Source organism: Pseudophryne corroboree, chromosome 2 (assembly GCF_028390025.1).
Source record: "Pseudophryne corroboree isolate aPseCor3 chromosome 2, aPseCor3.hap2, whole genome shotgun sequence".
Classification (NCBI taxonomy): domain Eukaryota; kingdom Metazoa; phylum Chordata; class Amphibia; order Anura; family Myobatrachidae; genus Pseudophryne; species Pseudophryne corroboree.
In genome coordinates this window covers 961,812,230-961,837,702 of record NC_086445.1, presented here as the reverse complement: position 1 = coordinate 961,837,702, position 25,473 = coordinate 961,812,230, and the positions used below count along the sequence as shown (strand labels likewise).

Below are 25,473 nucleotides of genomic sequence, written 5' to 3'. Positions count from 1 at the left end.
TAACATCTATTGGGTAACTATAACCTAATCCCAAAGGGGAATTACTTACGCTTCCAGTGGCAACTTTTTCTTTATTTATCCGTGGGGCCTTTGAGATATTGAACATCGCCCTGGTGAAGACACGTAACAGAAAATAACAACGTAAGAGCAATAACCACTGCCCTTAAACATAAGATACACACTGACCTTTTATCCTTAGCATTCATTTTAAAAATACATTTATTTTAAAAGAACCTACAGAAATATTTAGCATAGATGTGTATATATAAGTTACCTGTCCCTTTGAGCCACAACTTCTGGCTGTCTTTTCAAAGTTTCTGTCTGTCGGTTAACTGCAAAGAGACAATATTAAAGCACATTACACATACTAGATCACTACTTGTTAAAATTAAATGCACTGTAGTCCTCTTCTTTCCCCACGTCACAGGTGTTCTCATCTACAGCTAATGTTCCATCATTTTGTATGATAAATTACTGGAGACTTTTTATATCTGTTTGCCTTTAGCAAACAGTTACGTCAAGACAGCATTAATAACTTACACCTTACTGTCCCTGATGTATCTGCCCATAATAAATGGTGGAAACTGGCATGGGTAAAAAAGAGCAGTAACAGCCGCCATCAGCAAGACTGAGCAACGGACATATGTTAGTGTATAGTAACCAGTCACAATTATTTTTTTGTATTATGTTTCTCATTTGGGAAACATCTTTAAAAAACCAAAAAATACCTAACATGTTAAAGGGTACATAGGGCCTAATTCTGAGTTGATCGCAGCAGCAAATTTGTTAGCAGTTGGGCAAAACCATGTGCACTTCAAGGGGGGGGGGGGGGCAGATGTAACATGTGCAGAGAGTTAGATTTGGCTGGGGTGTATTCAAACTGAAATCTAAATTGCAGTTTAAAAATAAAGCAGCCAGTATTTACCCTGCACAGAAACAAAATAACCCACCCAAATCTAACTCTCTCTGCACATGTTATATCTGCCCCCCCTGCAGTGCACATGGTTTTGCCCAATTGCTAACAAACTTGCTGCTGCGATCAACTCAGAATTACCCCCATTGTACAATGTGGGGATAACACAGTCTGCTCACTGCGTTTGGCTCTATTCCTGAGAAACTGGGAGCTAACAAAGAACACAGAACAGGTAATTACTTGTGAAAACACACTCAGCTACTGATCCCTGTGCACAACCTTACGTTCTGCATCATTAGCAAAAGACCAGTGAACTCAGCTTTCTTACATGTTGTGCTTAGTATTATTTATAGTAGGTGAGGAAGTGTCTATCTAATGTGATGCTATAAATGTGGGTCCGACAGCAAAGCCCCCATCGAAGGAAGAAGCAAGGTGGCTAACTAGTTATCAACCTCACCCCAGCCCTTCTCGCTCTGCTAAAGACTGACACCTCTTCTCTCTCAGTTTCCCACTCTTCCATTCAAGATTTCTCCAGGGCTGCTCCTAAACTCTGAAATTCCCTCCATCACTCCATTAGATTTTCATCCAGCCTCCCAGCCGTCAAGCGTACTCTAAAGGTGGGTACACACTGGTAGATATATCTGCCGATCAATTGATCTGCAGATATATCTATGGACGGATCGGGCAGTGCCCGATCCGTCGGGGACTGATGTCATGAACTGGGCGGGCGTGTACACACGCCCGCCCAGTTCCGCTGTCAATCACCGCTGGCTGCCGCAGCATGTGTGCGGGCGGTCGGCCGACCGCCCGTACACACACAGCGACGCGCCAATATATCCGTAGATATATTGGCCATCGGCTGTGCTGCGGGGCCGACACGATACGTCTGTGAACGACGGAGTTCACAGACGTATCGCCCGCACACACTGGCCAACGGACCCGCGATATATCGTCCGTTCAAGAGAACGGCTGATATATCGGCCAGTGTGTACCCACCTTTAAAACTCACTACAGGTATTTCATCTTACCCCCCCTTTCTTCCTAACTCTGTCCTCTTCTCCCACTGTGTCCCCTCATATTGTATACAGGGTCCTCTTCTCTTTGGCTTCTCGACATAATTATGCTAACGGCACACTGTAACTACACATCTATATGACTTTAGATATTGAGCCGGATGTAATGACACCCAAGTACGGCGGCTGTGCGGGATGCTGCCCAAACTCGTACGCTTTTTTAAAGGGGCAATCACTTACAAGGCATTGGGGAGTCATTCCGAGTTGATCGCTCGCTAGCAACTTTTTGCAATGCTGCGATCAGGTTAAATCTCGGCAAAACTGCGCATGCACCGCAATGGGCAGGCGCGTTGTAGGAGTACAAAGAGGATCAGTGCGGGGCGATGGATTTAATGAAGAATCCATTCGCACAGCCGATCGCAAGGTGATTGACAGGTAGAAGGCGTTTGTGGGTGTCAACTGACCGTTTTCTGGGAGTGGTTGGAAAAACGAAGGCGTGTCCAAGCGTTTGCAGGGCGGGTGTCTGACGTCAATTCCGGGACCAAAAAGACTGAAGTGATTGCAGCGGCTGAGTAAGTCCAGAGCTACTCAGAATCTGCATTAAACTTCTTTGTGCCGTCGGCTGCACATGCGATCGCACACTTGCAAAGTGAAAATACACTCCCCCATAGGCGGAGACTATCTGATCGTAGCACAGCAAAAAGTTGCTAGCGAGCGATCAACTCGGAATGACCCCCATGGTGCCTTAAAAGCGACTTTGAAACCTATTGAAGAAAGAGTGCTACAGAAATATTATTCTTATATTTATATAATGTCATGCATAGGATGTCTTTAATGATTCATAAGATTATACAACAAATCAAGAGAAATCAGTTAGTTCCTTTGTGCTTTAATTACATTTAGTTTCTAGGGTTAGTTAGCATTTAAAGCAGGGATGGGGAACCTTTTTTCTACTGAGGGTCATTTGGATATTTATAAAATCCTTCGGGGGCCATACAAAAATTCTCAACTTAAAAAATTACCCTGCCCCCCAGTAGGTCTGCCCCTTAGAGGTACTGTGTGTGCGCGCCAGAGGCGCGCGCGCCAAAAAATGGGTGTGGCCAGTTAAAATGGGACGTGATACACATATGCCCCCAATAGTGCGGTGCCAGATCCACAATTGCCCCCACAGTGCCAGGTATACAGATGCCCCCACAGTGCCATGTATACAAATGCCCCTCACAGTGCCAGGTATACAGATGTCCCCACAGTGCCAGGTATACAAATGCCCCTCACAGTGCCAGGTATACAGATGCCCCCCACAGTGCCAGGTATACAGATGCCCCCACAGTGCCAGGTATACAGATGTCCCCACAGTGCCAGGTATACAGATGCCCCCACAGTGCCAGGTATACAGATGTCCCCACAGTGCCAGGTATACAGATGCCCCCACAGTGCCAGGTATACAAATGCCCCTCACAGTGCCAGGTATACAGATGCCCCCACAGTGCCAGGTATACAGATGCCCCTCACAGTGCCAGGTATACAGATGCCCCCACAGTGCCAGGTATACAGATGCCCCTCACAGTGCCAGGTATACAGATGCCCCTCACAGTGCCAGGTATACAGATGCCCCTCACAGTGCCAGGTATACAGATGCCCCCCATAGTGCCAGGTATACAGATGCCCCCACAGTGCCAGGTATACAAATGCCCCTCACAGTGCCAGGTATACAGATGCCCCTCACAGTGCCAGGTATACAGATGCCCCCACAGTGCCAGGTATACAGATGCCCCCCATAGTGCCAGGTATACAGATGCCCCCCACAGTGCCAGGTATACAGATGCCCCCCACAGTGCCAGGTATACAGATGCCCTGCCCTGCCCCCCCCCCCCCCCCCCCTCCATGCTGCTTTCGGCGGGACACGGAGGAGAGCGCGGCTATGTTGGGCGGCGACGGCATGTAGGACTTGAAACCAGCCGCCGGTTCGAGAGCCAATTAGAGCTCGCGGACCGGCAGCCGCGGCTTCTGATTGGCTGCCGGTCCGCGAGCTCTGATTGGCTCACGAACCGGCGGCTGGTTTCAAGTCATACACGCCGCCGCTCCCACCCGACAGCCGCGCTCTCCTCCCTGTTCTGACAGCTGAGACACGCTGCCGCCGGACTGAGCGGCGGCGTGTCTCACTGACACAAGCTGGTGGGCCGGACCAAACGGCTTTGCGGGCCTTATACGGCCCGCGGGCCGGAGGTTCCCCACCTCTGATTTAAAGGCACAGCTTGTTGAATACATCACAGCCAGCTCTGGGGCGGAACTGGTGCTTGTCAAAGGGGGTCATTACGACCCGATTGCACGCTGCACTTCTTCGCAGCCGTGCGATCGGGTTGGAACTGTGCATGCTCGGCGGCCGCATTGCGCACGCGCGTTGTTGCCCAACAACGGCCGTCGCTGGGTAACGACAGGGACAGCGACGAAAGCAATCGCAGCGGCGATCGCAAGAAGATTAACAGGCGGAAAGGCGTTCCGGGGCGGATATTCACCGTTTTCTGTGAGTGGTGAGTCCAACGTAGGCGTATCCAGACGTTTGCAGGGCGGATGTCTGACGTCAACTCCGGGACCGGTCACACTGAAGACATCGCAGCCGGTGAGTATGTCAGAACCTACTTAGAAACTGCACAAACTGTTTTTGCATAGCAGGGCTGTACAAGCGTTCGCAGCCTTGCTATGCAAAAAATCCCTCCCCCATAGGCGTCGACTAGTTGATCGCACGGGCTGCAAAAAGCAGCTTTGTGCGATCAACTCGGAATGAGGGCCAAAGTTCAGTTGTGCTTCTGTGTTCTAAAAAGCCAGTATATGACAGAAGATCAAAGACAGTTAAAGCACAAGTTATCTAATGCTGCTTTTCAAAACTGGCTTTTCATCACTAAATCAGTGATAAAATGTAATGGGTAGAGACTCTGCATTTATAAACTCTGCTAGGGTCAAGTCTCTATTCACTCCTGTGCGTCTCTGCTTTGGCAATTAAGTGCCAGACTTAAAAGCTGACTTTTAAATTAGTTACGGAATGTTCTCCTAATTGTCTCTGATCTGATATCTGGCTTATCAGAACTTGTACTTTAAAATCAGAAAATGAGCACCCATCCCACAACCGGCTGACTAATGAGTTATATGGATACAAATACTGTAGCTGGAGAATTAATTCCAGGGAAATACTTTATATCAGTGTAAAGGCTTACATTTCATTTCATCGTGATTGTGCTTCTCCGCTCCCGGAGACTGGATGATATCAGTAAGGTCTTGTCTTTTAGATAACAGTTCCCCATAAGTCCCAGTTTGGGCTATTCTCCCATCTTCCATGACGATAATGAGGTCTACCAGGGGAAGGACTGTGAGGCTGTGCGTCACCAAAATTCTTGTCTTTATACAAAGATGGAAATCTAGTTAGATTTTACAAAAAAATAAATTTTTACAAACTACAGGTGAGGATTAGGGGAAGAAATGTGCTACAGATGAGGAGTAGTAAGAAAAAATGTGCTACAGGAGAGGGGTGGGGGAAGAAATGTGCTACAGGTGAGGGGTGGGGGAAGAAATGTAACACAGGTGAGGGGGGAATGTGACACAGGTGAGGGGGGGAGAAATCTGCTACAGGTGAGGGATAGAGGAAGAAATGTGCTACAAACGAGGGGTGTAGGAAGAGAAATGTGCTACAGGTGAGGGGGATGTGCTACAGGTGAGGGATAGGGGGGGAAATGTTGCAATAGGTGTAGGTAGGGGGTAAATGTGATACAGGGAAGTGGTAAGGGATAAAAGCACTTCAGGTGAGGGATAGGGGAAGAAATGTGCTACAGGTGAGGGGTAGAGGGTAAATGTGATACAGGTAAGTGGTCAGGGGATAAATGCATTACAGGTGAGGTGTTGGAGGAAAAGTGTGATACAGGTGAAGGGTAGGTGGATAAATGTGCTACAGGTGAGGAGTAGGCGGAGAAATGCACTACAGGTGAGGGGAAGGGACAGAAATGTGCTACAGGTTAGAGGAAGGGGGAGAAATGCACTATAGGTGAGGAGTAAGGGGAGAAATGCGCTACAGGTGATGAGTGGGGGGGAGAAATGTGATACAGGTGAGGGGTAGGGGGGAGAAATGGGATACAGGTGAGGAGTAGGGGGAGAAATGCAACACAGGGAGGGGTAGGGGGATAAATGTGCTATAGGTAAGTGGTAGGGGGATAAATGTGATACAGGTAAGTGGTAAAGGGGTAAATGTGCTACAGGTGAGGGGTAGTAGGAGAAATGCAAAACAGGTGAGGGGTAGGGGGAGAAATGCAAAACAGGTGAGGGGTAGGGAGATAAATGTGGTACAGGTGAGTGGTAAGGGGAGAAATGCAACACAGGTGAGGGGTAGAGGAATAAATGTGATACAGGTAAGTGGTAAGGGGAGAAATGCACTACAGGTGAGAGGTAGGGGGGGAGAAATGTTATATAGGTGAGGGTTAGGGGGGTGAAATGTTATACAGGTGAGGGGTAGGGGGAGAAATACAACACGGGTGAGTAGTAGGGGGATAAATGTGCTATAGATAAGTAGTAGGGGATAAATGTGATACAGGTAAGTGGTAAAGGGATAAATGCGCTACAGGTGAGGGGTAGGAGAAGGAATGGGATACAGGTGAGGGGTATGGGGATAAATGTGCTATAGGTAAGTGGTAGGGGGATAAATGTGATACAGGTGAGGGGTAGGGGGGAGAAATGGGATACAGGTGAGGGGTATGGGGATAAATGTGCTATAGGTGAGGGGTAGGGGGGATAAATGTGATAAAGGTGAGGGGTAGGGGGGATAAATGGGATACAGGTGAGGAGTAGGGGGCACAAATGGGATACAGGTGAGGGATACAGGGAGAAATGCAACACAGGTGAGGAGTAGGGGGATAAATGTGCTATAGATAAGTAGTAGGGGGAGAAATATGATACAGATAAGTGGTAAAGGGATAAATGTGCTACAGGTGAGGGGTAGGGGGAGAAATGTGATACAGGTGAGGGGTAGGGGGGAGAAATGGGATACAGGTGAGGGGTAGGGGGAGAAATGCAACACAGGTGAGGAGTATGGGGATAAATGTGCTATAGGTAAGTGGTAGGGGGATAAATGTGATACAGGTGAGGGGTAGGGGGGAGAAATGGGATATAGGTAAGTGGTAGGGGGAGAAATGAGATACAGGTGAGGGGTAGGGGGATAAATACGATACAGGTGATGGGTAGGGGGATAAATGTGCTATAGGTAAGTGGTAGGGGGATAAATGTGATACAGGTGAGGGGTAGTAGGAGAAATGGGATACAGGTGAGGGGTAGGGGTAGAAATGCAAAACAGGTGAGGGGTAGGGTGATAAATGTGCTATAGGTAAGTGGTAGAGGGATAAATGTGATACAGGTGAGGTGTAGGGGGATAAATGGGATACAGGTAAGTGGTAAGGGGATAAATGCACTACAGGTGAGGAGTAGGAGGATAAATGTGATACAGGTAAGTGGTAAGGGAAGAAATGCACTACAGGTGAGGAGTAGGGGGGAGAAATGTTATATAGGTGAGGGGTAGGGGGAGAAATGCGATACAGGTGAGGGGTAGGGGCATAAATGTGCTATAGGTAAGTGGTAGGGGGAGAAATGTGATACAGGTGAGGGGTATGAGGAAAAATGTGATACAGGTGAAGTGTAGGGGGAGAAATGTGATACAGGTGAGGGGTATGAGGAAAAATGTGATACAGGTGAAGTGTAGGGGGAGAAATGTGATACAGGTGAGGGGTATGAGGAGAAATGTGATACAGGTGAGGGGTAGGAGGAAAAATGCCATATAGGTGAGGGCTAAGGGGAGAAATGTGCTACATAGGCAAATGAGTTACAATGAAAGGCATGGCATACCCACTCAGTGGGGTATGGGGATAAATGAGCTATAGGTAAGTGGTAGGGGGATAAATGTGATACAGGTGAGGGGTAGAGGGAGAAATGTGATACAGGTGAGGGGAAGGGGGAGAAATGTGATACAGGTGAGGGGAAGGGGGAGAAATGTGATACAGGTGAGGGGAAGGGGGAGAAATGTGATACAGGTGAGGGGAAGGGGGATAAATGTGATACAGGTGAGGGGTAGGAGGCGAAATGGGATACAGGTGAGTTGTAGGGGGAGAAATGGGATACAGGTGAGGGGTATGGGGAGAAATGGGATACAGGTGAGGGGTAAGGGGAGAAATGTGCTACATAGGCAAATGAGTTACAAGGAAAAGCATGGCATGCCCACTCAGTGTCATGATCTTACTCTCTACATAGCAAAACCATACCACTACAACACATTCCTATTGCCATGGGTTCAATGAAAGATCTTTTTTTCAAAATATAATCCCTACCCTAAATCTAATCACTAAACTTTGTTGCAACTTCTCACCAGGTTTACTATATCCTCAATATCCTACCACTCCGTAACTAACTCAACATCATGGGACTGAGTTATTTAAGTAGGTACAAATAGCGTGTTATACTATACAATTCAAACCATTGACACTGGCAAGGTTATGCTGTGGCGGGAGCCAGGCGTGCACCAAGGCCAGGCCTTATAAGCTGTGCCCACAGAGGAGGCAACCAATATATATTACATTCACATAATTGATAACATTCTGTGTAATCTGTATGGAAACCGTGCAACTTACTACAGGCTAAACCTCATATCAAACTGCATTATTATTATTAACCACAATCCTGCTTTTAATACATTAAAGGTAGACATTCCATTCCATAATATTAAGTGGTGGCAAAACACTGTTAGAGCTGTCTCGCCTGCTAGAATGGTAGATAACTGTTAATTCTACAAGCCCAGGGCTACTGAGTGCCCAGCCCAGTCCTCTAGAATAAATGACCAGGCCCCAGCACCTACAGAGTACCAGGCCAACGTTCCCATGCAGTATTACCGTGGGGTAACTGGGCACTCCAAAAACGCATTATTTTAGAAACATACCTTATTTTTCAATAGTCCATTTTGTCCAATGACCTTATCAAACAAATGTTTTCCAACATGCACATCAACTGCAGACAAGGGGTCATCGAGGAGGTAGATATCTGCGTTGTTATATACAGCCCGCGCCAGGCTCACACGCTGCTTCTGACCTCCGCTTAAGTTCACGCCCTGTATACATATAAGTATTATAGAATCATAAAGGTGGGTTGCTGAATAGCTATACCAACCAATACTTTTAGTTGTACTATTGGAATGCTATAGTCTTACAGGAATACATTAGCAGTAAACAGAAATAATCTAGAGATCCTTACGGCAAATAAACAATATAAATTAATAAGCGTAAGATAGTTTAACCTTTTTTTTTTTTTACCATATTTCAGCTTATATACATTTCATTAATCAATACAATGATATTCACTGAATACCCCGACACCAAATAACTATCAAAAAAAGAAACATTTCCTAAACACGTGAGCCAAAAAGAAGATGTTATGGTGGGCAGGAAGACGCTATTGTTTTTCGGACCCTCTAGAGCCGGCATAGGCAACCCCTGGCTTGTTGTATGCTGTGAACTAGAACTCCCAGCATGTATGCGGATAAACGATGTGGCTTATCTATAATAGGTGCAAAGCCTGACCGGATGGCAGTGGTTCCATAGTTCCAAAGAAATAACCAGAAACATAACGTAAAAGATAGCCAAGACTCCGGCACTGTAGTAGTCTGTGCTATCTTCTGCGCAGCTACCGGCGCAGAATCTTGCACACAGCCTCTTCATTCTTAAAACGCCTCTGTACAACTCCCAGTCTGCCCGTACATCCATACAGTAGTTCCACAATACTGCCTAAGCTTGCTCCTGAAATTGTGCATTCCTTTACTTGTCTGTGTGACCCACACTTCAGCAGCCTCCATTTCTCCAGTGGCTGTGGAACTACAAGTTCCAGTATTCCTTTATAGCCAGATCCAGAGGCTGACAGAAAATGCTGGGAGTCCCATACCAGATCCAGGACTGAAGCAGGTTAAGCCCGCTCTAGATTTTCAATAATGTATATTTAAAACGTTCATGATGTTAAATGCAGAGATCACTAAATGACGCAGTTTGGAGTTACAGACATTATCCGTCTCTCACCCGCTCGCCGATTTCTGTCTGGTCTCCATACGGTAAGAGCTCCAGATCAGGCAGCAGCGCACAAGAATCCAGCACGCTCTCATAAAACTGCCTATTCATAGATTGTCCGAACGTGATGTTCTCCTGGAATAATGCGTTCTGAATCCACGCCTGCTGGGACACATAGGCCACGGAACCCTACATGCAAAGACAAGAAACTATGTTTATACAGTATTTAGGTTTATATCTTGCCGTTACTTTTAGCTACAGATGAGCATATCGGATTTGACTTGGTTCTTCTTACCAATTTCAAATCTAGAAACATGGCAAAGTGTCATTTTACCGGAAGGCTCGGAACTGGTCGTGCTCTGGAGCCCATATATAGTATAACGTTGTCCATGAAAATTATGTCTTGCCTTGTTTATAGATAAGAACTTGGCAGGAAGAACTGTGTCAAATACAAGCCCCTTATCTTTACTGTTACCAATTTAATGTAATATGTCATGCAAAGAGTGTAAAGTGGTATGTCATTCACAATACACTGCGGGGCATATGTATCAAAGCTGGGAGATAAAGTACAGTATCATCCACTCAGCTCCTATCTGTAATTTTTTTAAACACAGCCTGTTACATGGCATTTGGGAAATGGTTGGTTGGTTATTTGGGGTCAATTTACTAAGCCTTGGAAAGAGATAAAGTGGACGTAGATAAGTACCAGTCAATCAGCTACTAACTAACATGTTACAAGCAGTATTAAAAAAATGACAGTTAGGAGCTGATTGGCTGGTACGTTATCTCCGTCCATTTTATCTCTCTGCAAGACTTATACATAGACCCTTTATCCCTCTCCAAGGGGGTTGGTATCGGGATCCCAGTTGGAAAGCCGGGGGTTAGAGTGCCGACAGCATCATCCCGAAGCGCTGAATCCTTATATCCCCCTTTCCCACAGCCTGACCTTAACCATTGCCCCCTGCAGCCTAACCCTAACCCTCCCTACCTGCAGCGTAATCCTAACCTTTCCCTCCTCCCCGCAGCCCAACCCTAACCCTCCCCGGTGGTGCCTAGCCCTACCCCTCCCTCCCTGCAGCCTAAACCTAGCCCCCCACCCCGCCGCCTGACCCTAAGGAGCCCCAGCATACTTCAGAATGCCAGCATTAGGGATTCCGACAGCGGCATTTTGATCCATGTCGTCATTCAGAACAGTGTCGGGATTTCGGCATCTGTATTACAACTGCCGTCATCCTGAACGCTGGTATGCTGACTGGAGACCTCCAAGGTTTGATACATATGTCCCTGTATATTGGTGATCTTACTTTTCTCTGAACTGTTCCCTCCAGTTTATTCATCTCTCCGAGGATAGCAGAAAGTAACGAAGATTTTCCAGACCCAACTTGTCCAACGACTGCTACTAACGAGCCTTCAGGAACCTTAATGTGAATACTGAATAAACACATAAATGTTACAATTCTCCACGTTTTATCATCACAGTTATTCTGTCTATATACAGCAGTAATGGACAGCCTGATATACTACATGGGTCTGCATTACTCTCAGTAATAAGTTAATATATTTAATCAAAGAAAGAGACACTTACTCTGTAACAACATAGCAGCAGAAATATTAAACAAGTGCTACATGCTTCAACGATACAGATCTGACAATAAAGCAGGCAGGAACCGGCCAAAGGTAAAGCCTGGAAGGGCTGCGGGTGGCCCTAAGTCCGCCTGTAGCCCATCAATGCACTTCCAAATGTTGCTGCTAAATCGTAAACCAAACATTCCCCAAACCCCCACTCCAATCTCTCTTACAACACTATTATATAGTTGTAAAAAATATTTAAAAAAACTAATAAAAAAGGTTTACTAAGTTCTAATAAAGGATGTTTGTCATTAGTGCATCTGCTAATACACGCCGACTCTCCTGCCTACTGATTACCTTCTCCCACTCCTACCTCCAAGAATTTTCACGTGCTGCTCCATTTCTCTGGAATTCCCTCCCCCTCCCCCTCAGACTCTCCACCTCTCTACAAAACTTCAAACAGGCTCTCAAGACCCACTTCTTCACCAAACCCAGCCAAGTCTCCTCCTAACCCTCTGTTCCATGCTCTCTGTCTACCCCATCTGTGTCACCCCTGCCTGTCTGTCCCTCCCCTCTAGAATGTAAGCTCTCACGAGTAGGGTCCTCTTACACCATGTCCTTATCCTTTTCTTACTTTAATAATCTTCAACTGCCCAAAATTCCGCGGTTTTCTGCCACCTGATACTTATTCCAGTGTCATCTGCTGATGTAACTATGTTTATTTACCCTGTACTCGTCCTATACGGTCATCAACTGTAAATTGCTGTTTTCCTGTTTTGATTATTTGTTTATGTACTCTGTAATTGGCGCTCCGGAACCCTTGTGGCGCCATATAAATAAAAGATAATAATAATAATAATAATAATCTTTCCTTTCCTTGGGACTATGACAGCAGACAACTTTCTTAAATAATCAAAATATCACTTCTGAATGATTTTCAAACATAAAATCCTAATTTAATATTCCACCATGAAGAGCTGCACTATAAATCTTCTGTTTAGTGCAACCCAACACAATTCATTTTTTTCTAACACTATCATTTCCCTCTACCTCAGCGCAGAGTGACCAGCCCAGCCAAGTCTATGATGGGCTGTAGAATAACAGAGGTTCTAGGTAGAACATCTACATAAACTATAAAGTAAGTGTGCATTCATCAATTAATTAGTGACATGCTAATTTATTACCATTTAATGACAACAAAGTAGGGACACATTTGTTACATTTACATCTGAGTTTTTCCCTAAATAAGCTTTGAGAGAGAAACACTGGAGAGAGATCAATGGCTAACCAATCAGCTCCTAATTATGGGGCAGAAGTATTAAGCCTGGAGAAGGGTTAAAGAAGTAGTGATAAAGCAGTGATAAGTGGAAGGTGATAACGCACCAGCTAATCAGTTTCTAACTGTCATTTTTCAAACCTGTAATGATTGGCGCTATCACCTTGCGCTTATCACTGGTTTATCACTTCTCCAGGCTTACTACATCTATGTTTGAAAAATGACATGAGCTAATTGGCAGGTACTTTATCTCCACTTTATCTCTCTTCAAGCTTTGATAAATCTACCCCTAAGGGGAGAATTCAGCAAGTCTCTGCGATTTTTCATAAAAATATAGATTTTAGGAAAAATCAGACTGGTCTGGGGGTGCAAGAAAAAAAAAGACAAAGTGATTTCGATAGAAGACCCCACGTCTGATTTTCTCTCCAGCAATTGAATAGCAAAACCCTGCAGGGTTTTTTAAATCTCCCACGCTTCCCTGAATTCCCCTATAAGTGTCAAGGGTTTGGAATGTATAGTATGTCCTCTCCCATAGACCCTTCCCTTGTTACCATCATCCCCACAGAAGCAACAGCCGCAATCTTCTGAGTCCTCTAAGGACTGGCCAGTTGGAGTCAAAGGGTGGAATTCAAATCCTATCCCACCGGCAACCACTAGATGGTGCCCAAATGGAGCTATTCAATTCTAGCTTTGTTTGGTCGTGATGGCTGCTCGCATTTCAGATTGCAGCCCCAGGCGGTGGCAAGCTTAAAGGCTCGAAAAGGGACCCATTTGGGCACCCATACAGCATTTTTTGTGATCGTGCCCAACACTTTGGTTGGGTTTAGCCGTTTTACACGGCTAAACTCAACCTCTAGGGGCAAGATATAGGAAATAAATTGAATATTGCCCCCGCAATTTCCCGTCACTTTAGATGGGAGATCGAGGAGCGATTACAATTGAATTTCGCCCAAATGGTTAATACAAGGTTGTGTCCCGATACTATCCCAGAGGTGGCTGCAAGCTAACGGGAGGAAGGGCCCCCTACAAGATGACATGGGGGGAGGTTTTATAAAAGGACAAACTCCAGTTTGGCTTGAGCTCTTTATTAACATAACAGTGCTGTGCAACAATGTATATACTATAGCCAACAATAGAATTTATCTTACTCTTTTAAAATGGAGGGACCGTTTTTTTCCCATTGGAAAGATGCACCTTGGAATCCCACAGCATGACCTGTATTGATAAAATAAAATATATAAATAAAAACCAGCACAAAAAAAGAAAACAATAGCTTACTGTACATGTAAAGGTCCACTTACTTCCTTTGTAGTTAGTTTCAACGTTTTCAGGTTTAAGTTCCTCGCCATGAAGGAAATTTTCCAGTCGTGTGAGAGAAACTCTAGTCTGGGAAAGCAAGCAGTGATTGGTTAGCTTCTTTGCACATGGGGGTAATTCCAAGTTGATCGCAGCAGGAAATATTTTAGCAGTTGGGCAAAACCATGTGCACTGCAGGGGGTGTAGATATAACATTTGCAGAGAGAGTTAGATTTGGGTGGGTTATTTTGTTTCTGTGCAGGGTAAATACTGGCTGCTTTATTTTTACACTGCAATTTAGATTGCAGATAGAACTCACCACACCCAAATCTATCTCTCTCTGCACATGTTATATTTGCCTCCCCTGCAGTGCACATGGTTTTGCCCAACTGCTAAAAAATTTCCTGCTGCGATCAACTTGGAATTACCCCCATGGTCCACACAGAAAACAAAGTTAAGAATTGGTGGAAGATGTATCAGACCTCCTGAAGTAGTGGACAAGTTGTCCATAGCGGACAAGTTGACAAGTTGTCCATAGCAGCGAATCAGCATTTACCTATCATTTTACAGAATGCACTTGGTAAATGCTAGCTCAAAGCTAATTGGTCGTTTAATTAAACCCAAAAGCTTCACACACCCAGCAGTGATATAATTTAAAAAATCAGGTCCTGATGTCCTATTACTCTCAGGTTAATTAAAGCCATAAACAAGGCGACACCGAGCAGTATTTTAACAGAAAAAGGTTAAAGTTTTATTCATTAAAAGAGTCCAGCTCTTAAATTGTTCCCACCACTCGGCACACCTAGGAATATATTTATTGGGATCAGGTCTTAGGTCAACAGCACTTAGAACGACACTCAATAGGTCAACCACTATTGGTCGACATGGTCTATAGGTCGATATGGTCGCTAGGTTGACATGGCAAAGGTCAACACATGAAAAGGTCAACATGAGTTTTTCAAAAAATTTTAAAAAATTTTAAACTTTTTTATACTTTACGATCCACGTGGACTACGACTGGGAATAGTAACTTGTGCTGGGTGCAGCGGTAGTGCGAGGTACCTGGCGAGCCATGCAAGGGGATACGAAGTACTAATTTGGGTTCCCGGTCACTTTACGAAGAAAACTGCACCCAAAAAAAACCTCTTGTCGACCTTTTACCATGTCAACCTATTCCATGTCAACATAATGACCATGTCAACCTATTTCATGTGTCGTCCTAGTCACTGTCGACCAATAGTGGTCGACCTGACTATCGACCTAGTTACTGTCGGCCCTATGATCCACACCCATATTTACTAAAGTGCAGGTTTATAGAAGTGGAGATGTTGCCCATAGCAACCAATCAGATTCTAGCAATTATCCTCTAGAACAGGGATGAGGAACCTTCGGCCCTCCAGCTGTTGTTGAACTACACATCCCAGCATGCCCTGCAACAGTTTTAGCATGGCCAATTAGCAAAACTGTAGCAAGGCATGCTGGTATGTGTAGTTCAACAACAGCTGGAGGGCCAAAGGTTCCCCACCCCTGCTCTAGAAGGTGGTAGATAAATGATAAGTAGAATCTGATTGGTTGCTATCGGCAACATCTCCACTTCTAAAAACCTGCACTTTAGGGCCGGATTCACAGTTGTACGCAATGTTTATATTTATACAGTTAAGCAATTATCGTCTGACTGCACAGGTAACGGAGGGGCGGCAGGTGTGTCACGACTGTTTGTGGGGTGTGTCTCTCCCTTCGACCCTGTACTCAGAAAACATGGCGCACACGTCTCAGTTCCTATCAGGACTGCGACAATCGAATGATCTGCAAGTGATGCTGCAGCTTTGTGCGTAGTTGCTTGGATCTGCAAAGATGTTTTAATACAAATCTTGGCGGCTGAGACATTTGCAGAAATTCGCAAAGTATCTGCGCACGTGATCACAGCTGCAAATGCATTACCGTACAGCTCTGAATCAGGTCCCCAGGGCAAGCTACTAGGTCGCAAAGGAGTCACCAAAGCACAGAGAGTAAGAGCACACTTTGATCCCTGTGGCTGATTAGCCAGCCACATCTGGGCCAAACCTAACTATGGGGGTCATTCCGAGTTGATCGCTCGCTAGCTAGTTTTAGCAGCCGTGCAAACGCTATGCCGCCGCCCACTGGGGAGTGTATTTTAGCTTAGCAGAAGTGCGAACGCATGTGCAGCCGAGTTCTGCAAAAACAGTTTGTGCAGTTTCAGAGTAGCTCTGAACCTACTCAGCGCTTGCGATCACTTCAGCCTATTCGTGTCCGGATTTGACGTCATACACCCGCCCAGCGAACGCCCAGCCACGCCTACGTTTTTTCAAACACACCTGCGTTTTTACAAACACTCCCTGAAAACGGTCAGTTGACACCCAGTAATGCCCCCTTCCTGTCAATCTTCTTGGGGCCGCCAGTGCGAAGGAAAACTTTGCTAGAACCTGAGCACAACCACAAAGAGTTTGTACCCGTACGTCGCGCGTGCGCATTGCGGGGCATACGCATGCGCAGAAATGCATTTTTTTCACCTGATCGCTGCGCTGCGAAAATCGGCAGCAAGCGATCAACTCGGAATGACCCCCTATATTATGATGCATAGAAGTGAAGAGCCTTTATAAATGGCCTCCTGCTGTGTTCTGGGCAGGGATTCCATTGGCAGGAGCCCGCTATTTAGTCAAAAATGACAGCTGGGAGCTGATTGGCTGGAGCACTATTTATCACACGCATTGAGTTTTATCATTGACAACAAGTTTTATCACTTATTGATAAATGGGCTCCTTTGTGTGCAGCCCTGAATCAGGTTTGTGTTTTAGATAAAGTAGCATAGTTTTTTTTAAACACTTCATCATTTAAATGGGTGAACAAAAGTCAAATATTTTCATGCAAAGCTGTATAAATGTAATTACCTGAACCACTGACGAGATCACCGTGGGCAAATCAAACAGTGGAAGACGCAGTATATTAAACAGAGATATTGTTGTAAAAACTTTGGATGCCGTCAAAATATTAGCTTCATCAACTAAGAAATATACTCCAAACGTTGCTATGGAAACCTTTAAATAAAACAAATGAACACCTAATATAAAAGGTTTATAAACCCAAATGAATAGATGAATGAATGTATAATTAAGCTAAAGAAAATATATCTACAGGTACAAAGGCGCCACTTCCCCGGTGATTACACCGCAGGGGCTGGGCCTTGATGATACAAAATGCATTGCCATGGCAACTAAACCGATGGTCTGAGTCTGGAAAATGCACTATTCCTAACCAGTCCCCAGCCCCATATCTTACCAAGAAAGGAATACAGGTTAATGTCAGCATTGAGAATGTGGTCAAGTAACCTGAGGATTTTAGAACGTCCATTTCACTTTCCCGAATATCAACCACTTTCCTTTGATAAGAAGGCTCCCACGCATACAGTTTTAGGATCTGAAAGAATGATTTATTGTTCAACAACAGATCAGCAAATACATAGAACCTCAGTCTGTACCTAGGAATTGAACGCATTACATCAGGGCCGTGAGGCAGCAGCAATGCTGCCCACTATGCCAAACGTGCTGATCCTTTATGTTAGAAGCTCTCTTGGGGCAAGGTCCCCTATAACTCCTGTCTCATTCTGCCTTTTTCAGTTACATTATGTACTTGCCATTACTCTGTGAGGTCAGAAGAATATGTCAGCATTTTATAAATAAACTGTAATAATAACACAAATAATACCCAGATGGGTCATCCAGAATTTGGTTCTCAAGGATCATTAATGCGTTTTTACTAAGCCCTAAACCCATTGTATGGCACATGCTACAGTAAGTACTTTAGTGGGGTCAGTACAATTTTATCATTTTTCTGATTTCTACATTTTTCCAGCAAGACAGAGACATGACTTATATTTACTGACCGGTGATAAATTTACTGATAACATTACTCACATGTATTTTGCAAACATTTTCAACAATGTAAATAATAAAAAAGCTATAGCATGAATTACCTTTATTCCGTGTAAAATCTCATTCAGTAATTTGATGCGATGGTCTTTACTCTTCAAATGGCTTTTCTGTGGAGAAAGTATTGGCTATAAAAGTTGCAGACAAGACCTCTACATTTCAAGGTTTGAGCAGATTACAAGTAACTAGAACTTTGGACCCGTCATACACCAGGTTGCTAGTTATCGTGCCCAATGTTGCAAGGTTTGTCCCCTGTCTCTCATCTCTGTCTCCCTCATCACAAAAGGCCATCATTTAAAATAAAAAACTGACATTCTTAGCACATTAGTACTATTACAAAGGATAACAAGGCTATTAATTATTTAAAAACAAAACAAAAACAAAAAAAAAATCTTAGGATTACCTGAAGGAAAGTACTGATGAAATGTTGACATGATTAAAAAGCCAACAAAACATCCCTGTTGGTCTAGCGTGCACTTACCTAGTAGAGTGAGCACAGTGGTTCCAGCAATGTCTTTCGGGTCCGGTGGTCATCTGATGATATCTGGTGGATCCATTGGCACTTGCTCCAACGAGTATGCCTAACCCCTGACCGCTATAGCTAACCCTCCCTCTAGAGCTTAAGTCTATCTTGCCTACTGCAGCCTAGCCCTAACGCTCCGCTGATAGTCTGTGCAGAATATCAGCATTTCATGTGTCAACACTGAACATGTCAACATTCTGAACGCTCAATGTCCACATTTTAACAATGTCAACATCATAACAGAGTAAGCCATCAGCCACTGGTCATGGAAATTGAGCAGACATGCTCCCATCACAGACTAGTCCTGAAGTTGATGGCCCCTGCCACCCTGGCTGTCTGTCAGCAGCCTTAGACCCTGGACATCTACTGTGCCCTGGATGCCTATCCCCTCTGAAACCTACACAGGAGCCACCAGAATATGATCTGGAAGGAGCTCCTCTAGATCCCCCAGAGGCACGAAGCGCCAAAACCATGGACTGAGTGGCTTGGATGCTCTCACTGGAAGGCCTTCTTTCTGATAAATGGAGTCCAACTGTGTACCAAAAAACACTAAACCTTCAAATGGCAATTACTCAAGTGCCCTTTTAGACTCCATGTCAGCTTCCCAAACCTTGAGCTAAGCGTTAGACCAAAGACCGCATCAATCTGTGTATCGGATTGTGCAGCTTTCTCCTGCTATCCATCATCCAGCTGTGTCATCCATTTTCAATCTGCCTTGTTAGCTCATTCAGCCTATAGCACTGGCCGCAAAAGAACCCCAGCCATCAAGAGAAAAGACTTTACTGCCCCTTCACACTTGTGATCTGAAAGGACACCTGTGGAGCCATCTGACATTTGCAGGTACTGCTAACTAATGCAGCTTAATGAAGACTTTTCACAGTAGCAGCCACTATGGCCATATTCTTTTGCAGGGCCTGGACCCAAGGAGGCATTTTTAATGACTGGGGTGTGGGGGAAAATGAAGGAAGGGAGTAGATACAGTTCTAAAGGACAAAGAAGGAGCAAGTTGACTCACTACACTCTGACGCTCTGACCTCTAAGGTAGGTCTGCAATGGACTTTACCAGCATGACCAGCCAGGAAGGTTTTGCCATCTCATCCATAGGGTTACCACCTCATCCCTTTAATTCTAGACACATATTATTTACACGGCTTCTGTGGCTGGCTGACTTCAAGACTTTATTTCACCTGGTTTTAATCAGCCATAGAACCTGTGTAATTAATATGCGTCCAGAATTAAAGGGATGAGGTGGTAACCCTACTCATCCGCCACCACTCCAGAGGCACATGAATCCCAGTTCCTAGTAGTGTAACTTGCACAACGGCCACCTGGGTCCTGACAGGGTGGTGGTAATTTAGCATGGCATTTGGAAAAGGTGTAGTACACCACAAAGTCCCCAGCAGCTTTGGCCTTGGAACGTTTTTCAGACATTGGGTAGAATGCATCAAACATCAGTGTATCCCGCCAATCATCGCAAGCAAAGCGGCATTTAGTAACACCGTATGCTTGAAAAACATCACAAAGGACAGCTCCCTCAATAATAAAAGAAAAAACAGCAGCACTAAATAAAAAATAACTCACAAAGCTGCAAAAGTAAGACTGATTTTTGTTTGCTTCGGTGGGACTTATGGGCTGTAGAAGGGAGGGTTTAGCTTACAAACAAGTGTAGACTGATGTGCTGACTTCTCACAGAAGGGATGGCCATCGGTGTGTTTTCCATCAATGGTTTACAACATTAGAAGAACCATCGATGGTATGAAACCATGCAATATTATACCATCAATGCAGCAAATAATTTAAAGAGTGCGCAGTGCGCAGTTAAGCAGCTACAATAAGCAAGTCCCCCAACAAGGGGGGTAATTCCAAGTTGATCGCAGCAGGAAATTTTTTAGCAGTTGGGCAAAACCATGTGCACTGCAGGGAAGGCAGAAATAACATGTGCAGATAGAGTTAGATTTGGGTGGGTTATTTTGTTTCTATGCAGGGTAAATACTGGCTGCTTTATTTTTACACTGCAATTTAGATTGCAGATTGAACACACCACACCCAAATCTATCTCTCTCTGCACATGTTATATCTGCCTCCCCTGCAGTGCACATGGTTTTGCCCAATTGCTAACAAACTTGAAGCTGCGATCAACTCAGAATTACCCCCCCATGGTTCCTTTCACGAACAAAATGCAAATACAAAATAAACTGGGACATAAAGATTTCTCAATGGTCCTATATTGGCTGTTGTAGGTAGTGACAAAAGCTCACTTGTAAGGGGAACGTTTTGTTGTTTTGCCTACCTTTTATTCATAATTTAACAGCCTTTCTCTTGGAATATATTTTACTGTCTTCACCTTTTCACTGATTTTGGCAAATACATCTGTCAAAATCCCCTCACCATTTGTTTCCTGCATTGTGAGCGCCATCTGCTGAGAACCTATATTGTGCTTTATGGTTTGACGTTTGGGGTTTTAGGTGACGCCTTTGGTTTTTATTGAAGTGAGCAGCTCCACGGTAGCGCAGTAGTGTGTTTTCACTCATTGGTATGGTCTGTGTATATTTGGCTAGTCAGAACATGTGAAAGTCTTGTGCAATTTTGTTCTATATCTGCCCCACAACCATTCTGTCTGTTAGAGCAGCAGTCAGTTTCATTCATATTCTGGATCAACACAATTCTAGGTGCTATTCTTGCCTGTGTCCACCAGGGGGTACATTTAGGACTATAAGAGCACCTAATGCATTAACAGTTAAAAAAAAGTCTTCTTAGATTTTTAGATGACATTCTAAGGACATATAACGTAAATGTGCCTATATACTCTGCCACAAATATTATTTAGCTTGTACCTTCAGTTGTTTGACTTTGGCAGCAATATATGCATTTAAAGGTATAATCAAAACCAGCACGGCCACACCAGCCAGCACCGATGCACCAAGCTCCTGCCACAGAAATACGATCGCCATCAGGATCTGGAACGGGGCTGACCACAGCAGGTTGAGGTTCACTATCAGTTCCATGAGTTGCTGTGCATCTGACGACATCAAGTTCACCAACTCACCCGTTGTAAACTTCCTCCGAGTAGAGTTTGCCAAATTCAATGACTAGAGAGAAAAAAAAGATAGTAAAATCACATCAATGACTCACAATTAATATAATTCATTTAATTCTGGACGAAGGGTGAGAATTGCCGTTGCCATGGCGTTTAAACGCTGATAATGGTATGCCACCCCAAGTGAATCCGGATTTTGCTCAAAAGTGCTCACAACCCTTTGGGTGAAATTAGGCTGCCGTAAAGCACGGCTATTGCCACGCTGATTCAGCAAGGCAAATGGATTCGCTCGCAATTGAATTCCCACATGAAGGTCTAAACCAGAGGTTCTCAAACTCGGTCCTCGGGGGCACACACAGTGCATGTTTTGCAGGTAACCCAGCAGGTGCACAGGTGTATTAATTACTCACTGACACATTTTAAAAGGTCCACAGGTGGAGCTAATTATTTCACTTGCGATTCTGTGAGGAGACCTGCAAAACATGCACTGTGTGTGCCCCCGAGGACCGAGTTTGAGAACCTCTGGTCTAAACTGTTGATTACAGATGACCACTAAACTTATAACCTCATTAATGAAGTAGACTGAATGCTCACCACAAATCACTCTGTATTACTGTATCATCTGACCTGGTAAAATGCTGTTTGATTTTTGTAAACAAAGCTAAGCACACCTGTGAGCCGACTTTGTACTTGGCCAGAAACTTCACCCCACCCTGCCCACCAACTGCTAAAAACTTGAATTTGAAGGAAAAACAAGGTGCACTAGCGGAAATTGTGGTTCGTAACCATATGTAGCCTTTGCTCCAAGCCTTGGACATTTTGCTCTTTGGCATTATGGGGTCTATTCATGAAGCAATGAAAAGTGTGGAGAAGTGAGCCAGTGGAGAAGTTGCCCATGGTAACCAATCAGCTGCTCTGTACAATTGTATAGTATGCAAATTATAAATGTGACTTCAGTGCTGATTGGTTCTTCTCCACAGGCTCACTTCTCTACTGTTTTCACTGCTTCATGAATAGACACCTATGTATCCTGATTTGTATCTACCCTTTACAGCACAACTGTCACACATGGGGAGAGATGTATCAAGCCTCGGAGAGAGATAAAGTGGAGAGAGATTTGCGGTGTATTTACTAAGTCTTGGAGAGATAAATGTACCAACCAATCAGTTTCTGTCATTTTTCAAATACAGCCTGTAACATGGCAGTTAGGAGCTGACTGGCTGGTACTTTATATCCATCCACTTTCTCTCACTCCAAGGCTTAGTACATAGGGGTAGATGTAGTATAGCGGAATGGATTGTGCCACTATAGCACTTACTGTTTTTGCCTCATTGCCGAGGTGAAACAGGAAGCTACACTGACAGGATGTATTAACATCTCGTCTGCCAGAGTGGAGGAGTGAAAACTACCCCCTCCGGTGATACCCTCCAGAGCACACAGTGCTTCAGCCTAGTGCTGATGCGTGGTGTCTCTCCTCCCGGCCGGCTCACTGGGCATGCGCAAGATCTCACTATTATCATGAAATCTCCTATGCAGCCTGGAGCTGACAGCTGCCACAGCCAGGGACAACACTGTCCCTGCTGTGGTGAATGGGCAACAACACCTGCAGCTGTCTAATGGCTGCAGGTGTCGGAACGGTCAGTGCTACTGAACATTAATACATTGCTCTGCGTATCTGCGTGCTATCTTGTATCTTGTGCACATAGCGCCCCAGTCATATTCCACACACCGGCACAGTTATACATGGGAAAGGGCAATATAGCGCACATAACGTGCGCTGATACCACTTCTCCCCCATATCGAGGAGGAAAAAATGTACCCCATAGACCCCAAAGTACCAACCAATCAGCTCTCAGTCATTGTAAAGGCTGTGTTTGAAAATTGCAGAGAGAGAGAGAGTGATAAATAGCACGGTGATAAAGTTCCAACCAATCAGCTCATAACTCATTTTTCAAACACAGCCTGTAACATGGCAGTTAGGAGCTGGTTGGTTGGTATTTTATCACTGTGCTATTTATCACTCTCCAAGGCTTGATAAATGGGGGCCTATGTTACATATATTTGTAAAGATATGGTTAACTCTCAAGAACAACTCTAGATCTCTATACTAAGCACCGGACTTTAACTTAGTATAGGGACCGCCAGCTTCAGAGACGCCATAAAGTTGGCCTGGGGGCTTAACCATATCTTTGCAAATATATGTAACTAAGATATATAAATTTTCTATTACCAAATATCATTCAAGTCTGGTTACTGATGCACATTGGGGTGCTTGGGAAACCCCCCCTGTTTGTTTCTAGTGTTTAAAAATTGACAGGAGCTGATTGGATGGTATGTTACCTTTCTCCGAGTCTTGATACATGAAGTACAGAACAGCTTTTCATAAAATACAGAAGCATGAAGATACTAAAAGGGACATTATGGAAATGCTTGAGTAAACAGGAAAGTCTTGAGTCTACTTTTGAAGGATTCTATACTTGGGGCCTCTCGCACAGTGCGGGGAAGTGAGTGAGTTCCATAGAGTCGAGCCGCATGACTAAAAGCTCGACCCCCAGATTAATAGTACAGGTTGAGTATCCCTTATCCAAAACGCTTGGGACCAGAGGTATTTTGGATATGGGATTTTTCCGTATTTTGGAATAATTGCATACCATAATGAGATATCATGGTGATGGGACCTAAGTCTAAGCACAGAATGCATTTATGTTACATATACACCTTATACACACAGCCTGAAGGTCATTTTAGACAATATTTGTAATAACTTTGTGCATTAAACAAAGCGTGTGTACATTCACACAATTCATTTATGTTTCACATACACCTTATACACACAGCCTGAAGGTTATTTAATACAATATTTTTTTATAACTTTGTGTATTAAACAAAGTTTGTGTACATTGAGCCATCAGAAAACAAAGATTTCATTATCTCACTCTCACTCAAAAAAGTCCGTATTTCGGAATATTCCGTATTTCGGAATATTTGGATATGGGATACTCAACCTGTATATATATATATATATATATATATACGCAAAGCTGGCAGGCTCGGCACTCACTGTTGGGCTCTGTTACTTGCTGTGGTGCCTTCCGCGAATGTTTCATTCCAATGCAATCTCTGTAAAGCAGCGGCACTCAGCAGACTTGTTAGTGAAAAAAAAAGCCGTTATTTACAGAGATTGCATTATATATATATATATATATATATATATATATATTGAACTGGCTTCTCATTCAGCCACTAGATGGCGATGTCAACTTGTGTCATTCATTTGAGGTATCTGAAATATTGTAGTGCTGGCCAGGGATAAACAGGTAACTCAACTGTCATTTAACTACAATTATGTGTGAGCTGAACATCAGGGGAAATTGTATGTAATGCTTCAATTTCTAACAGAGCTGTAGGGGAATGTCAGGTTAACAGTGGAAAGTCTACTTTCTTGCCTCTTTCATCATTGAAAATACCAATGTAAGAGTGCTGTGGGCCACTTTGTGCACCACGTATGCAGTGGCACTGAGAGCGGATACTTTTCCCCCGGGCCTGTGCCTTATGGAGGGGCCCAGGTCTACAATCGCCCCCACTGATCTGCCCACTACCGCTGGATGTGCTTGTATAGCAGCACAGACAAGTGGCTCATTGGGTAGTGAGAGTAGACTGTTGCTGCAGCCGTTACTCACTGCCTGATGTGCTGCTGGGCTGGGCTGCAATGCAGTGGGCAGAGAGGAAGCGCCCTTCTGCAGCCTTTCCTGGGGTGCCCCCCTGTGCTGGGCTCACTATGGGGGTCGCAAAGCCATCAGATTTACCAAACTGTGAGATAGGCC

General features: G+C 44.5%; 1 protein-coding gene across 1 annotated transcript in view; it reads right to left on the bottom strand.

Annotated features, from left to right (window-relative positions):
• LOC135050147 (multidrug resistance-associated protein 1-like) overlaps positions 1-25,473 on the bottom strand; it is a 139,273-nt gene that overhangs the window by 50,346 nt on the left and 63,454 nt on the right. Inside the window, exons 6-17 of the mRNA XM_063956342.1 lie at positions 21,447-21,701; positions 18,134-18,199; positions 17,440-17,577; positions 17,052-17,198; positions 14,148-14,232; positions 13,995-14,061; positions 11,306-11,432; positions 10,014-10,190; positions 8,888-9,055; positions 5,139-5,319; positions 275-332; positions 50-110 (exon numbers count right to left, since the gene is read on the bottom strand). Coding sequence (XP_063812412.1) covers positions 50-110; positions 275-332; positions 5,139-5,319; positions 8,888-9,055; positions 10,014-10,190; positions 11,306-11,432; positions 13,995-14,061; positions 14,148-14,232; positions 17,052-17,198; positions 17,440-17,577; positions 18,134-18,199; positions 21,447-21,701 — 1,530 coding nt within the window. The remainder of the gene's footprint in view (positions 1-49; positions 111-274; positions 333-5,138; positions 5,320-8,887; positions 9,056-10,013; positions 10,191-11,305; positions 11,433-13,994; positions 14,062-14,147; positions 14,233-17,051; positions 17,199-17,439; positions 17,578-18,133; positions 18,200-21,446; positions 21,702-25,473) is intronic.